The sequence below is a fragment of the Castor canadensis genome, chromosome 5, assembly GCF_047511655.1.
Source record: "Castor canadensis chromosome 5, mCasCan1.hap1v2, whole genome shotgun sequence".
In the NCBI taxonomy this organism is placed as follows: Eukaryota; Metazoa; Chordata; class Mammalia; order Rodentia; family Castoridae; genus Castor; species Castor canadensis.
In genome coordinates, this window is record NC_133390.1 from 114,428,420 (window position 1) to 114,442,417 (window position 13,998).

A 13,998-nucleotide genomic window follows, 5' to 3' on the forward strand; every position below is an offset into this window, starting at 1 on the left:
TAAGAATAAAAAGGGCCTTTTTTAAGTCATTGGAGTAGCTTAGGACTCTCAAAGGTAATATTTGTAGTTCACATCAAGCCTGAGCAAGTATTTGGGCTAGTTTTATATGTCAAAGTCACAGGGGAAGACTTAGCAAGGACACTTTCTTGCTTTGAAGGAAGCAGGCTGAGAAGATATCATTTCTTTCAACACTGAACTCCCCTCCCTTTTCCCCTGCTTGGAGCTGACTCCTCCTTCCTGCAGTTGCCAGTATCACAGGCTGATTGAAGAACACAAAGGTTTGGATGGGAGCCTGTGTTCTGACTCTCTGAGTAGCTGTGCTACTCTCTCTCTCTCTCTCTCTCTCTCTCTCTCTCTCTCTCTCTCTCTCTCTCTCTCTCTCTTTCTCTCTCTTCTCTCTCTCTCTCTTTCTCCAGAAGTAAAACCTACCTGACAGTCTCTGCCTTTGAATTCAGCTCTGGAACCAAATGCATCATTTTCTTGCTCTTAAAAGTGAACTGAGTTTGATTGCATCAAGCTACAAGCTGCTTTTGCTCCAGAAGGACCCCAAAAGGATCTAGACACCATTGCTTTTCAGTCTACCTGAGGAGCTTTTGCTTTCTTGCCTGAAATTTGGAGGCCGAAGGAGTTTTTGGTTTGTTTGTTTTTAATTGGAATGTTGAAAAGTTTCTTACCGCTGTCTGAAATGGAATCTAATTTTTAAATGTGGATTGAATGAGCCCTAAAGAAGTCATGACTGACCATTCTGCAGGACTGATGGGGGACCATCTAGAGGGAAATTTGCTAGGAGAATGACATCTGATTTGCAATGGTCATGTTTTTTTTTGAGAAACTTCAGATTCATTGAGAAGGAAAATTAAATATTGACTAAGGACAATGTCTTTTTTTCTCGGTAACTTAACAAATGACTCTAACCTGTGGAAAGTAAGATACAATTCTACGGACCTTATCAATTCTCCAGGAACCTTGAATATCTATCTTTTTTGCCTAACGAGTTTAATGACTCTTGCAGCCCTGGCGGGCAGCATTTTTTCACTAGTTTCCCTGCTGAAAATGCAGAACAAAACTGTTGTGTCCATGCTTGTGGCTTCTTGGTCTGTGGATGATCTCATGAGCGTACTCTCAGTGACCATCTTCATGTTTTTGCAGTGGCCAAAAGAGATCCCCGGCTATTTCCAGTCTCTGTGCACCACCTCGGCTCTATTGTACTTATGCCAGGGACTCTCGAGCAATTTGAAGGCGACGCTCCTAGTCTCCTACAACTTTTGCACGCTGCCCAGGGCTGCGGGGAGTCAGGCGGCCTCCAGGAGGTCTGGCCGGGTTTTCGGCGCGGCGCTGACAGTGTGGGCAGCCAGCCTGCTGCTCGCCGCGCTCCCGCTGTGCGGCTGGGGCGCCTTCGTGCGCACGCCCTGGGGCTGCCTGGCCGACTGCTCCAGCTCCTACGTGCTGCTGCCTTTCGCCGTCTACACCTCGGCCTTCGCACTCCTGGCCGGCCTCTCGGTCCCGCTCACTCACCAGCTGCTGTGCTCGGAAGAACCGCCGAGAGTCCATGCGAACTACCAGGAAATTTCCCGCGGAGCCTCCACTCCCGGGACCCCTGGCACCGGGGGACGAGAGCTCAGCCCGTCTCCCGAGGATGCTCCGGGCGGCGCTTGGCGGTGCGCTGGGGTTCAATCACCCAGCTCCGACCCTAGCTTCGGACCCGCCCTGCGCGCTGCCTGCGTGGCACCAAGAGGGACCCTGTACCGCTCCAGGAGCTGGGCCGTGAGCGTAGCGCAGAGGCGCTTCGCTCTCATCCTAGCGCTGACAAAAGCCATCCTTTGGCTGCCCATGATGGTAAAAGTGCAGTGGCTGAGAGCGAGCGGGGGTGCAGGAGTGCGAGTGCGGGCGAGTCCAGGTCTCTGGCTTGGGGGTCACTGAGTCAGCTTCCAGGCGTCTCTCTGGGTTTCTGAGGCGCGCTTGGGGGAAGGCTGTCACCTTTAGGCTTGGTTAACTCCGAAGCCTTTGCTTCTAGAGGCCTCTCTCAAATTGAGGGGGACCGGGAGCACTTTCGATCGTGGGAGACTTAGTTTCCCGAGATCCTTCGTGGTCCATGGTGTTCTTGTCTCTCGAAGTATTAAGGAAAAGAGGGAGGGAGTAAAAAGAAGGCTTTTTCCTTTCCACCCTCTGTTGTCCCCCCTCTCTCGGCTTTCTTCTCGCTTGCTAAGGACGCCGCCCATCCCCAGCAGGGAGGGACCCATCAAAGGCGCGATCTGATGTGGAGCTAAGAGACAGGGGGCAAAACCTGGCTTTTGTTCCAGCCTTCAGGAGTGAGCGTGGTTGGGAAGCGACAGTGGCGCTCTGCTGTGACAAGCGCGCCAGGGTGGAGATGAGGAACCAGGGAGGTGACAAAAGCCATCAGGAGTACAAGTACTCGAAACACGCCTGCGTGTTTTCCCGGGTAGAGACCCCTCGTAGACTGTGCTTCCTTGGTGGAGATTTGAATTGGCAGCAGGTGCAGTCCGGGCACTGAACAGCAGAAACCACGAAACGCTGAGGAGCTGACGCAGCGGGGTGTGTCCCATGGGTTCCCAGGAGCCTGCCTCCAAAGGCTAGAGCTCCAGCGCTGGAGCAGAGCTCCTGGCTCTCAATCAGGAAAAGGGACTGGAGAAGGGGCTGGGGTAGGGACCCTTCGCGATAGGCTTGGTTCTGAAAGTCTCTGCCTTTGCAGATCCATATGGTGGTCAAGCACGTGGTGGGATTTCAGAGCTCTCCCGTGGAGACATTCAGCTTTCTACTAACCCTGCTGGCCACCACTGTCACCCCAGTGTTTGTTCTGTCCAAACGCTGGACCCACCTGCCCTGTGGCTGCATCATCAACTGCAGGCAGAGTGCCTACTCAGTGGCATCAGATGGGGAAAAAAGTAAGTCTTCTGCGTGGTGCCGCGCGCAAGATGTGTGCACTCAAATGCAGAAAAGTGCGCTAATGAGAGAGATGCCTCAGTGGAGGACAAAGCCCGAGGGCAAATAGCAAGGAAAATTAGTGATGTGAAGCAATTCTTAGCTTGGTGTTGCAGTAGGCTTTACATGAGGAGTGTCTTAACCCGCGAGGTAGTTGTGCACTTAGGTAAGTAAAGAAGAGGCAAATTCATTCAACACAGTCCCATGATGTCAGCAAAGGTCCTTAGATTAAGCATCCACAATAGCAAGAACCCAAAAAAATAATCTCCCCACAACCCCAGGCCTACATATGAGAAGCAACATTGCTGAGAAGCTTGTATCTGAAAAGAGATGGGTAGCACTCTGAAAAGAATTTAAAAATTATTATAACCTGTTACTGTTCAATGGAACAGTGAGAAAAGCATTTTCATTATTTTAATGCTTATTTTCTTTCAGGGTATTAAACAGTTTTCAGAGTAAGTAATCAGAGTGCCTAAAAAAGTCCCCAGGTAAAAATTTACTAAGTTCCTCTGCTGTGAGAACATGTGTAGATATAAATCAACCAAGTAACAAAATCCTCAGTTTCAAGAAGGAATAAAGGTGGCAGAGTTCGTCATTGCATGTGTACATATCAACCTACCTACTCACTTTTAAATATTTTATCTTCTAGAGAGCACACCCAGAATGGGACTGAGAAGCAGGGCCAGTTACCAAGTTCTCTACAGTTTAATCGTTCCCATATTCTAAGACAGGGGAAGTTGAGGAATGAGCAGTATTTTGATCTGTTAGGAAAAAAAAGGATATTATTTTGTCATTCCAGACAAAAGATAGGATGTTCTTTCATTTAATAAATCTAATAATGCATTAGTAGATGCTGAAATAACTGTCCCACTAATACTCCTTTGAGCAGAATAAGCAAGTGTGTTATTCTTTAACAGAGAAGAAAGATTACATTAAAAACAGTTCACGTCAGACCATTTTAGGGTTGTAAAAATTATAGTGCCAAAGTATATTTCATAATCAATCCCACAACAGGGTTATTTTATAAATATTAATTACTGGTCATTTTTCATGTGTTTATTACATTTAAATTTTAGAATGTCTAGATATTTTTAATTGACAAAAAGGATTTTTACTGTTGATAGATGCCGTGTTTGCTTGTGTCTTCACAATAACAGTAAAACTTATAATAATGAGAAGCTTCTAGAGACTAATATCAAGAGCAATAACAATGGAGAAATTAATAATAAATTTTATGCACCACTTATTAAAACATAACATAAGAAATTATTTAGAATCCTGCTCTAACAGTCTAACATGTATTAAGGTTTTACCACTAAACTAGCAAACCAGCCCTTTCTAATTATATTTAAGATTGTGAAGTAAACAAGAATCCAGCCCGTAAAAATGAGGTCTTTCTGAAGTAGTTTCAGGACAGGCATTTTTAAAAGGTGGGGAGCACCATCAGAGCTGGGAGGAAAATAATGCAACAACCCATCATTGCTAACAAACTAGAAAAACTTCCGTCAAAACTTCAGGAGACAGAAGAGCCTATAGCCAAGCTAGCAGAATCAATGATGGTGTGAACATCACATTTGAAATTAAAAATGTGCCTTTTAAGATCAAAACGTTTTCATAAGCATTTACTTTTAAACTCCAAACAAAGGATTGAACTATGTATGAAGACTGATTAATAAAGAGGTATGGCTTCAAAAGCAAAACGTTGTGAGAAATATTGGTTTTGAATACTTATAGTTCAAACAACTCCACCCCTCTTACAATCCAGGCTGAGACTAAGAACATGTCTTCACCACATGTGGAGGCAGTGTCAATTTCCCTATTACTAAGACTTCTGAGACCCCAGTGGTGGCTCTTCCTTAGGAAGGCCAGGTGCTTGACCAGCTACACAATTCAATTCTTTAGTTTTATGTTTCATCTTTTTCTCCTTTACAAGTTAAGAATCTTCCTTTTTTACAATATTTTCTTCTCTAATTCATATTTACTATAGGCTCATCTTTTACATATTAGATATAATTCTATATCTCAGCTTCACTGAATTAGTTAACTGAGAAATGTGACCAGGGAATGAATGTCAGTACTAGAAAATAATTGGCAGAAGTAAAAATTCTTTTCTCTTTTAGATAGTAATTTATATTATTACCATCTCAAAACAAAGGCAACTTTATGGTGATTTTTAACACAGAGCTCTCAGGTGGTGGATGTGCAGGGTGGATGCAGCTTTCAGACTCATTTTGCTTGCCTGGTGTGATGTTTACTTTTTTAATGAAATAAATAGCTAAAATACAATTATTTGATATAAAAATCATTTTCAGTTTCTATTTTTTCACAAAATTAGAGTATCTGGTGACACATTACTCTGAAAAGTATTCATTTTGATAAGTAGATATAGTTACATATAAAATTATAGTTGGCATGATGTGGTCGATTCATGTTTTATCCAGGTTTTGGAAACCGTGAAGCTCCCACAATTGAAGGACAAATGCAACATTGTATTTATTGTATTTCAGAAGTGTAGGATAAATCTCAAAAGATACTTGGCCATACTCTATTGACCTTTAAGTTTCTTACAAGTGAAATATCTCAAACTATACAAAAGTTTTAAAATCAACTTGGCTATATTTTTTAAATGGTATAAAAGTAGGAGTTAGGAACTGTTTCCAATTCTTTTGAGGTCATCCTCCTACAAATGAGTCATCTTTTAAAGATACAATTTCTCTCAACCTCTTATTACATTCAGCCTCACTTAGTCCAGGCTGTCCAGACACAAGCCCTCCCTACCCCACCCGGGTGGGGGGACTTCTACAGATGCCTGGTGCACTCACTCACTCACCGTACAAACATTTCATAAGGGAGTGGCTTCTTACACTGTGCCGTATCTCCAATAAGGAGCTCACGATCTATGAGCTAAACATGAGTCAAAACCATGGTTTTTAAACCAATTTTTATAGGTCTTCTTTAAACCAATTTTAATTATGGGTCAGTATTTTAAGATCAGGATATTTCACATCAAAATTTATGAATCTGGCTTGTCTTGAACAGTCAGAAAACTAGCAACACTGCCCCCTTCCCACAACAACAGCTGTGAGGAGCCGAGGAGCCCATTTTAGATAGAAAAGGAGCCTTTCTCATTTGCTATAATACACCAGTTGTTGTTGCTGCTGTTATTATTAGTAGTAGTAGTGATAGTAGTAGTACTAAAGAAAGAAGGAAGGAAGGAAGGAAGGAGGGAGGGAGGAAAGAAGGGAGGGGAGAAGGAGAGAAAGAAAGAAGGAAGGAAGGAAAGAAGAAAAACATGTTATTTTTCAAAGTTGAAAAGCTGCTTAGCAGCATGGTCAAATTTTAATGTGTCCATTTACAGGTAATACTGTCAGAAGTGGTATACATCAAAATATTTAAGGAAGTTGTATCTGTTGGTGGTGTTCTCAGCTGAATAATTCATAATATTAAGGTTAATTAATAACTAATTCCTAATATGGTACAATTTATAAGCAATATATTTTATACAAAAAAAAAGAAATTTACAGAATTAGTTGACTGAAAAAGCTAAAACTGAATGTGTTTGAGAGTTTTCTAATTTATACTTAATTTTGGTTATTTAAAACTGTTTTAAAGACTGAAAGGGTCCTTCAGAATGTATGTATTTTAAGTCCCTTGTTGTGCAAGTGTGAAAAATTAGGACCAGTGTAATAAGATGATTTGGTTTTGTAAGGTATAATTGCTTTGCATAATTGACAAGAAGCAAATGAAGATATTTTTAACTCATAATGATCAGGCTGAGTGTGCTTTTTATTTACATTCACTACGTATATCCAAGTGCTGTTTATATATCTAGCTTTCTAATCATGGAATTTTATTATTGCTTTCACTTAGCCAAGAGGAAAGGCTTTGAATTCAATCTATCATTCCAACAAAGTTTTGGAATTTATAAAATAGCACATGAAGATTACTATGATGATGATGGAAATTCCATATCCTACCACGACCTGGTGAACCATGAGTGTGAAGTTATAAGAGACTCCCAGAGAGATAACCATAACATCTTCAGTGCCATAAAAGTAGAAATCAGCACCAGGCCTTCTCTGGACAGCGCCACACTGACAGGCATCAACAAAGGCACCAACACTGATATCACAGAGGCTAAACAGGATCCTGGCAAGGAAAAGGGTGCATTTTCCGACAAAACAGGAAGTGGTCTTAACTATGAAGAAACTGTCTGTTTTGAAAGTCCAGAAAGAAGACTATCTCATGAGGAAAATCAGAAACCAGACCTTTCAGACTGGGAGTGGTGTAGGAGTAAATCAGAAAGAACCCCACGTCAGGTATGGTAAAAGTTATTCTTCTTGTGAAATTAAAAGTAAAATGAAATATGATAGTCATGAAAAAAATGTTCAGTTGCTTCTTTCATTCAGTCATGTCCAATGGTAACTTCATTTGCTTCAATTAATTCATATAATTAATTTTATTTCAAGCTATCTTTTGAAGGACTTTTAATTTTTAAAATTAGTTTTACATTTTCATTACATTTTTCTACATTTTGGAATCAGCAAAGTTAAATAGACTCCTTAAGAAGAGTAAGACATTTTATTTTAACCACAAATACTCTGCTTAAATCCAGACTGACCTCTCTCTCAAAACTCATGCCTCTGTGTTAATTAAACTTGTTGACCTATAGATTTTATTTTTCTCTCCTATACCCCAAAAGTGTCTCCCAAGTCCCTGAGAGAATTTTCTTTTATACCTAAAGGCAAATATTTAAACAGCAAGCAGTGAGGAGCCCTTTCAACTCCAACTAGATAGCTTGCTTGTCTATCTTGCAAGAATTAGTCCTTCCAGTATCCAGCAGGGGAGCAAACAAAGACTCATTTCACAACACATTCCAGTGAGGCATCACAAACCCTCCCAAATGTCTCATTCCCCTTAAATATATTTTTTAAAAAATGGTTTGGTGGTGTTTTTTGAAAAAATTAAAACTGAAAGAATTTGCACATGGATTTATCTCATTCTCTCCTAGATTCCAGCCTGCTGAGAATGATAATGGGTCTTTCTTATTTTATTCAATTTACAGTGTGATATTGATAGGAAACTGTTCTTCCCTGCAAACTCTTGTGTCTGATAATTAAAGTTGCTTTTGCTTCCACACTTGATTGCTAGGTAGATGGAAGCTTTTTCTACATGATTTAATGAAATCTGAATGTACTTGTACCATCTCTCCAGAATCAAAAATGTAATTCCAGAAATATGATAAGTATAATGTATTCACTGATCAAAAGTATGACCATTTATCACCAACTATGAATATGGGTAGGATAATATGAAGTATCCTTTTCTCCCATTAAGTAAAGCCACTATTATCATTCTTATATGACCATTGAAAAAGTAAAGTGGAATAGTAAAAGAAAATATACAAAACACACTATTAGAAAAGATGACTATGCATATTATTTAACAACTAGGAATCTCAGAAAATATCACTAAATGTTTGTCATATATTGACTAATACAAACAAAAGTGGAGGTCAAAGAACACAGTACTCCATATTTTTAGAACAATATGGTTCTGGGGAATTCCTGCACTTACATCATCAATTTGTTTCTGAATAACCTGGACTTCTGGCTTTCTTGCATGAAAAATTAAGTCATGTTAGTGATGAAGTATGACTGTCCCAATAACTACCTTAAGATGTCCTCCCCACCACCAGCTTCCTGCTTCCTCCTTAGAGGGCATAGCAATCACGATCTTGCTCAGGCTTGTTGTCTTACCACAAGCATGTGTAACTCTAGCACAAGACATGTTTAGGGTGAGCTCTATCTAGATGGTACCTGATAGTCTTTTGGGACTTTCTTTCACTCAACATTACTTTAAACGACTCCATTTTTCTAAAATATATTTTGTCAGGACATTGAGAATTATCATCTCAAGTGTCACAAATTATAGCTCTCATTTAAAAGTCTTGGCTATAGTTTGTGGAGTATAAATAATGAACTTCACCTGGAAAAATGACTGTTCCCATTTACACACACATGTATTGTTCTATGATAACGAGGAAGCACAACTTGCTCCAAGCCCTCTTAAGTCAAAACACAAAATGATAAATGGAAATGCAAAACTTTGATCAATCTAGGTATCTTTCAACTGTAAAGATTTTCTTATTAATGTTAATATTCTAACATTTGTGAAAAGCAAGTACTTCAGGAAATTTACACAAAATGATGACTGTGAGAAAAATGACTAGTGGTGAGGTGAGTAATATGATATTCAAGAACAGTAAACCTTTTTAGGAAGCCAGTTGAAATTAAATGAAATATCATAAATTTTAAAATAACAATAAGAAATCATGAAACCACAAATTGATGTTTTTGGTCAGTAAAATTGCTTACAGTCAAAGTTCAGCATTAAATAAAATTTTAAAATATTAAATTATTCTTTTTACAAATTTTACAAAACATTTTAAATTTCTTTAAAATGTTAGCAAAATACATTTAGGGCTTAAAAGCTTGTGAGACCCTTTCATAAGACCAAGAAGCAGGTTTTAATTCTTAAATATTCTAAAGCAGCCAATATTACATGGGAGTAGATAGCGACTTAGAATTTTTATTTTTACCCCTTTCTTCCAGTGACTTCTTTGCTCTAAAATCAGTGTTAACTTATGTAGCAATGTATTAAATTTTAATAGACAATGAAGTTACTATACGAAAACCTTACTTGTTGATTTTCTGTGGCTACACTTCAATTTATTCACTTGAATTAAATGGTATTACGTTGAATAATGTATATTTGCTCTTAGGATGTTTAAAACAGTAGATTTGACTTTAAATACATTTTATGAATTCACATTTATTTTTGCAATAGGTTTTGCTCAATTTTTATGTTAGCATTTATATTAGTAAATAAATCATCAGTATATCTTGTTGGAACTTCTGGTAGGATTGAGAATGTCAGATGGAGGCTAATGTGTGAAAATGATGAGAGTAGAATGACTTTAGTAGAATATGATTCAATAAAATTCACAAGTTCAGGGTGTTTGTAGGACTGAAAATCAGAGTTAAAACCGAACCACATAATTGCTTCTTTTTAGGACCTCTCCTAGAAGGAATACTGGATGGTTAATTTTCATAGGAAGCTACAGAAAAACTCAGCCAGGCTTTATGTGCAGGCAAGTCAAATGGTGATATAATTAAAATATAGATTGCAATTGAGTTAGGTCTGTGATGGGGCCTGAGATCCTGCATTGCTAATAAGCTTTTAGGCAACTTTTGTGCAAAATCAAGGTTCCACCCCAGGCCTACAGAACCAAGGCTCCCAAGTTAGTTCATAAGCACATTAAAACTTAAGAAGCTCTGCTTCACCTGTAATCACAAGATAATGGACACATTTTCCTCAAAATAAACAAAATTTTAGTTAATTTGCAGGTGATTTTAAATTTTGTTTTTATTGGCTTTATCTCTTAAGCAGGACAAAATTAATTTATAATTAATATACACCCTATAAAATAAAAGAAGATGAGAAGAAAATATACTAACATGCATAGCTTTTCTCATTCCTAAAAAAGAATATCTTCTCTTTTCACTTTTTAAAATAAACTATTAAAAAACAACTGGGTGCAAGGCATTAGGCTCCCCGTGGCTTTATTGGTCAAGAGTGTAGATGCTGACACTTTTCTGAGTAATTATTGACATTTTTTTAACTGAAATGACCACAGAAAAATCCACTTACCACATCCTATCCGTAGCCTCCACCGAGTCATCCTAACACAGATGACTGTCTGACTGAAGTGCAGGTATTTTATTTTTAAATACTTCGACTCATCTGAAGTGATTAGTTCATTACTCACTGTCCAGACACCTGAAAAATTGCTTTACTTCTTTTTTGGTAAACTGGCATTTGAACTCAGAGCCTTACATTTGCTAGGCAGCTGCTCTACCACTTGAGCCAGGCCTCCAGCTCTTTTTGCTTCAGATCATTTTTTTCAGATAGGGTCTCGGGCTTTTTTTTTGTCACATGCCTCCCATGTAGCTGGGATTACAGACGTACACCACCATGCCAAGCCCTCATTCTTTTCTTTTAAAAATTTTATAACCTTTATTGTTTTATGATTATAATGTTAATCTACAATTATTATAGAAAATTTAGAAATTGCTGATGAGGAAAAAAAACAAAAACAAAAAACCCACACTGATTTCTAGCTACCCAGACTAAGCCATAACTTATATTTTGTACTATAAAGCATAAGGCTCTTTCCAACACCTTTGTTTTTACTAGTTTTGACAAACATGGGATCATACTACACATATGATTTGGGAACCTGCTTTTCTCCATGCAGCATAATAATTTTTACCTCATTTAAGTTGGTGAAGTCCTTTGTGTTATTATCTGGTATAGTTTAAGTGGCTATTTGGAGTATGGCAGAAAACTCAGTAATAAATGCAAAATTTTCTCAAATATTTAAAGTCCTGGAAATTGAAAGCAAGGTAATTTTATTCTAAATAAATTCAGACACTTCATAAAACATTTTGTGATTCTCATACCAGCCATGATTTGCTGGTCACTTTCCACAAATTTAAGGGAATTAGCATTGGATCAAGTCCTGTATGGAATCCATTAATCCACTTTTTAAGCTAAGAATTCTACTAACATTCTCTAAAATGCATGGTAGCTTACAGAGACCTGTGCGTTGAAAGCACAGAGCCATGGCTTGAACCTGGCCGAGGACCTAAGCCCTGATGGCACTTGTTGCTTTGTCTCCTGGGTCTGTAGCAACTCCTCACCTTCCTTTTTCTTACATGATGCTGACACTTTTTTTTTTGTGCTACTGAGACTTGAACTCAGGACCTTCACCTTGAGCCACTCAACCAGCCCTATTTTTATGATGGGTTTTTTCGAGATAGGATTTCTTGGAACTATTTGCCCAGGCTGGTTTTGAACTGCGATTCTCCTGATCTCTGCCTCCTGAGTGACTAGGATTACAAGTGCCAGCCACCAGCACCCAGTGACCCTGACACTTTTGAAAACTTCTGGCCAGATTTCTTTCATTTGTTTTGTTTTTGAAGTATCCCTCAGTTCATACTTGTCCATGTGTTTTTTCTTGGCTAAATGAAGTTATGCCTCTTTGGCAAGAAAACCAAGAGGCACGTTTGCCCTTCCCAGTGTATCCTACCAAGGAGCCTGTGATAGAAGCCTGTGAGCCTTGTGTGAATGCTGATCTCTTTGTAATAGTAGGGTCTGCCAGCTTCTCCATATTCTGTGACTGTCTTCTCCTTTGTAATCTGTACGTGCTTTGTAGAGAGCCATTTTGAATGTGTGCAGATGTTCTGTTTCATATAATACTCTCCTGACCACTAACTTTTTAATTCATTGATGAAAATTCTGTCTTCAAAATGAAATGACGATTTGATGCAAAATGAGATGATGGTGATTTCCTATTTCTATCATTCCGTCTATATCCACTATTAGAATTCTTTTGTAAGGAAAATCTATCTTTGCCCTTCATTTCTTTATACCAGCATGGGCTCAGACATTTATTTTATCTATATAATTTAAGCCATGCCATTACTTATTTTGATACTTCTGTTATTGTAGATTTGGTAATTATAATGGAGATCTTCCTATATTCATTCAACAAGCTACCATTATCTTTGTAGCAACTCCTTACTTTCTGGCAGTACTAAATAAGCCTTTTCCTTCTAGACCTGCCATGGGAAAGAGCTAGGAAATACAAATGTATACACTCGTGTACACATTTTGTATTTCCATGAATCTTCCCACCCAAATAATTAAAATCCTAGGTTCATACTGAAACCGCTAGGTCCAATTAACTATCAAAAAGTTCATTCAAGTCTCCTTTTACTTACTTGTGACTTTTTTGTCTTGAGAGTGAGAAAACTGGTTTTATCCACAAATATGTTTCATTATCTGCCTAATATTGGCATTTACATAAAGTACTTTTAGAGTAGCTAATCCTCAACCCCTGGATGAAAAAATATTAACTAGAGTGTAATTGTTGTGTACAGTTTTTTTTATCTTTGACTTACACTGGATAGCCAAATATAATCTTCCAATTTTACTTAGGTTTTTTACTTTCATCTCTACTTCCTGCATTTTACACCGTATTTTCAGTTCCCCTCACATTCTTTCTGGTTTTTGATTACTTATGTTTCTATACGTAAACATTACCAGGCTTCCAAAAGTCAGAATTGTATTAAAAGGCATACATTCGTTCTCCACTGGTCCCATGTTCCCATCTTTCCACCCTGTTCTCATCTACACATTGTGTGCAACATCTTCCTATATTTCTCTTGTACAGAAGGGAAGATCCATGTACATATTTTCCATGTCCTTCTTTCTTACATATAGATGGATATGTTTTTCACTTTCTTTTTTCAGTTACTAATATATCTTAGAACTCACTCCATATCAGTTCATAGAGGCCCTCCTCATTCTTCTTGTATAACTGCATGAAAGTCAGTGTAGCTGTTAACAGTCAGTCCAACCACTCTCTTGGACTATTTCTAATATTTTGCGATTAAAACCAGTATACAATGAACAACCTAGAGCATAAGGATTTTCATGTTGTTGAAAGTGTTATCTTCAGGATAAATTCAAACAATCAATGTTTCTGGGTCAAAGGGTAAGTGTAGTTTTCTTAGGAATTGTCAAATTCCACCCCCCACCACCACTGAAGGATCATACCAGTTGGCATTCCTCCCATACATATATGGTAGAGGGTCTTTTCCCCACCATCTCAGTAGCAAGGTATGTTGTCATACTTTTAAAATTCTACCAGTCCCGTGAAGAGAAATGATAACTGAGGGTTATTTTAAATTATATTTATCCAATTCTAAATGAATTTGAATGGTTTTCATATGTTTCAGGGACTGTTTAAATCTTTGTTTTGCAAACAGTGTATTCTTTTTCCTGATTTTTACTGGGATTTTGTTCCTTTATCCTTCAATTTTCAAGAGTAATTTACATAGCAGGGCTATTAGTCCTTTGTTCATGATATATTTTGGAAATGTTTTTTCTTAGCTTGTCAGTTGCTTTCAAATTGGTTCATGGTGTTTT

The 13,998-nt window shown here is 38.3% G+C and overlaps 1 protein-coding gene across 1 annotated transcript in view; it reads left to right on the forward strand.

Annotated features, from left to right (window-relative positions):
- Positions 1 to 217: 217 nt before the first annotated feature.
- Positions 218 to 13,998, forward strand: part of Gpr149 (G protein-coupled receptor 149) — a 58,637-nt gene continuing 44,856 nt past the window's right edge. Inside the window, exons 1-3 of the mRNA XM_020187830.2 lie at positions 218 to 1,836; positions 2,711 to 2,903; positions 6,811 to 7,259. Of these exons, the coding sequence (XP_020043419.1) occupies positions 877 to 1,836; positions 2,711 to 2,903; positions 6,811 to 7,259 (1,602 nt within the window). The 5' untranslated portion in view covers positions 218 to 876. The remainder of the gene's footprint in view (positions 1,837 to 2,710; positions 2,904 to 6,810; positions 7,260 to 13,998) is intronic.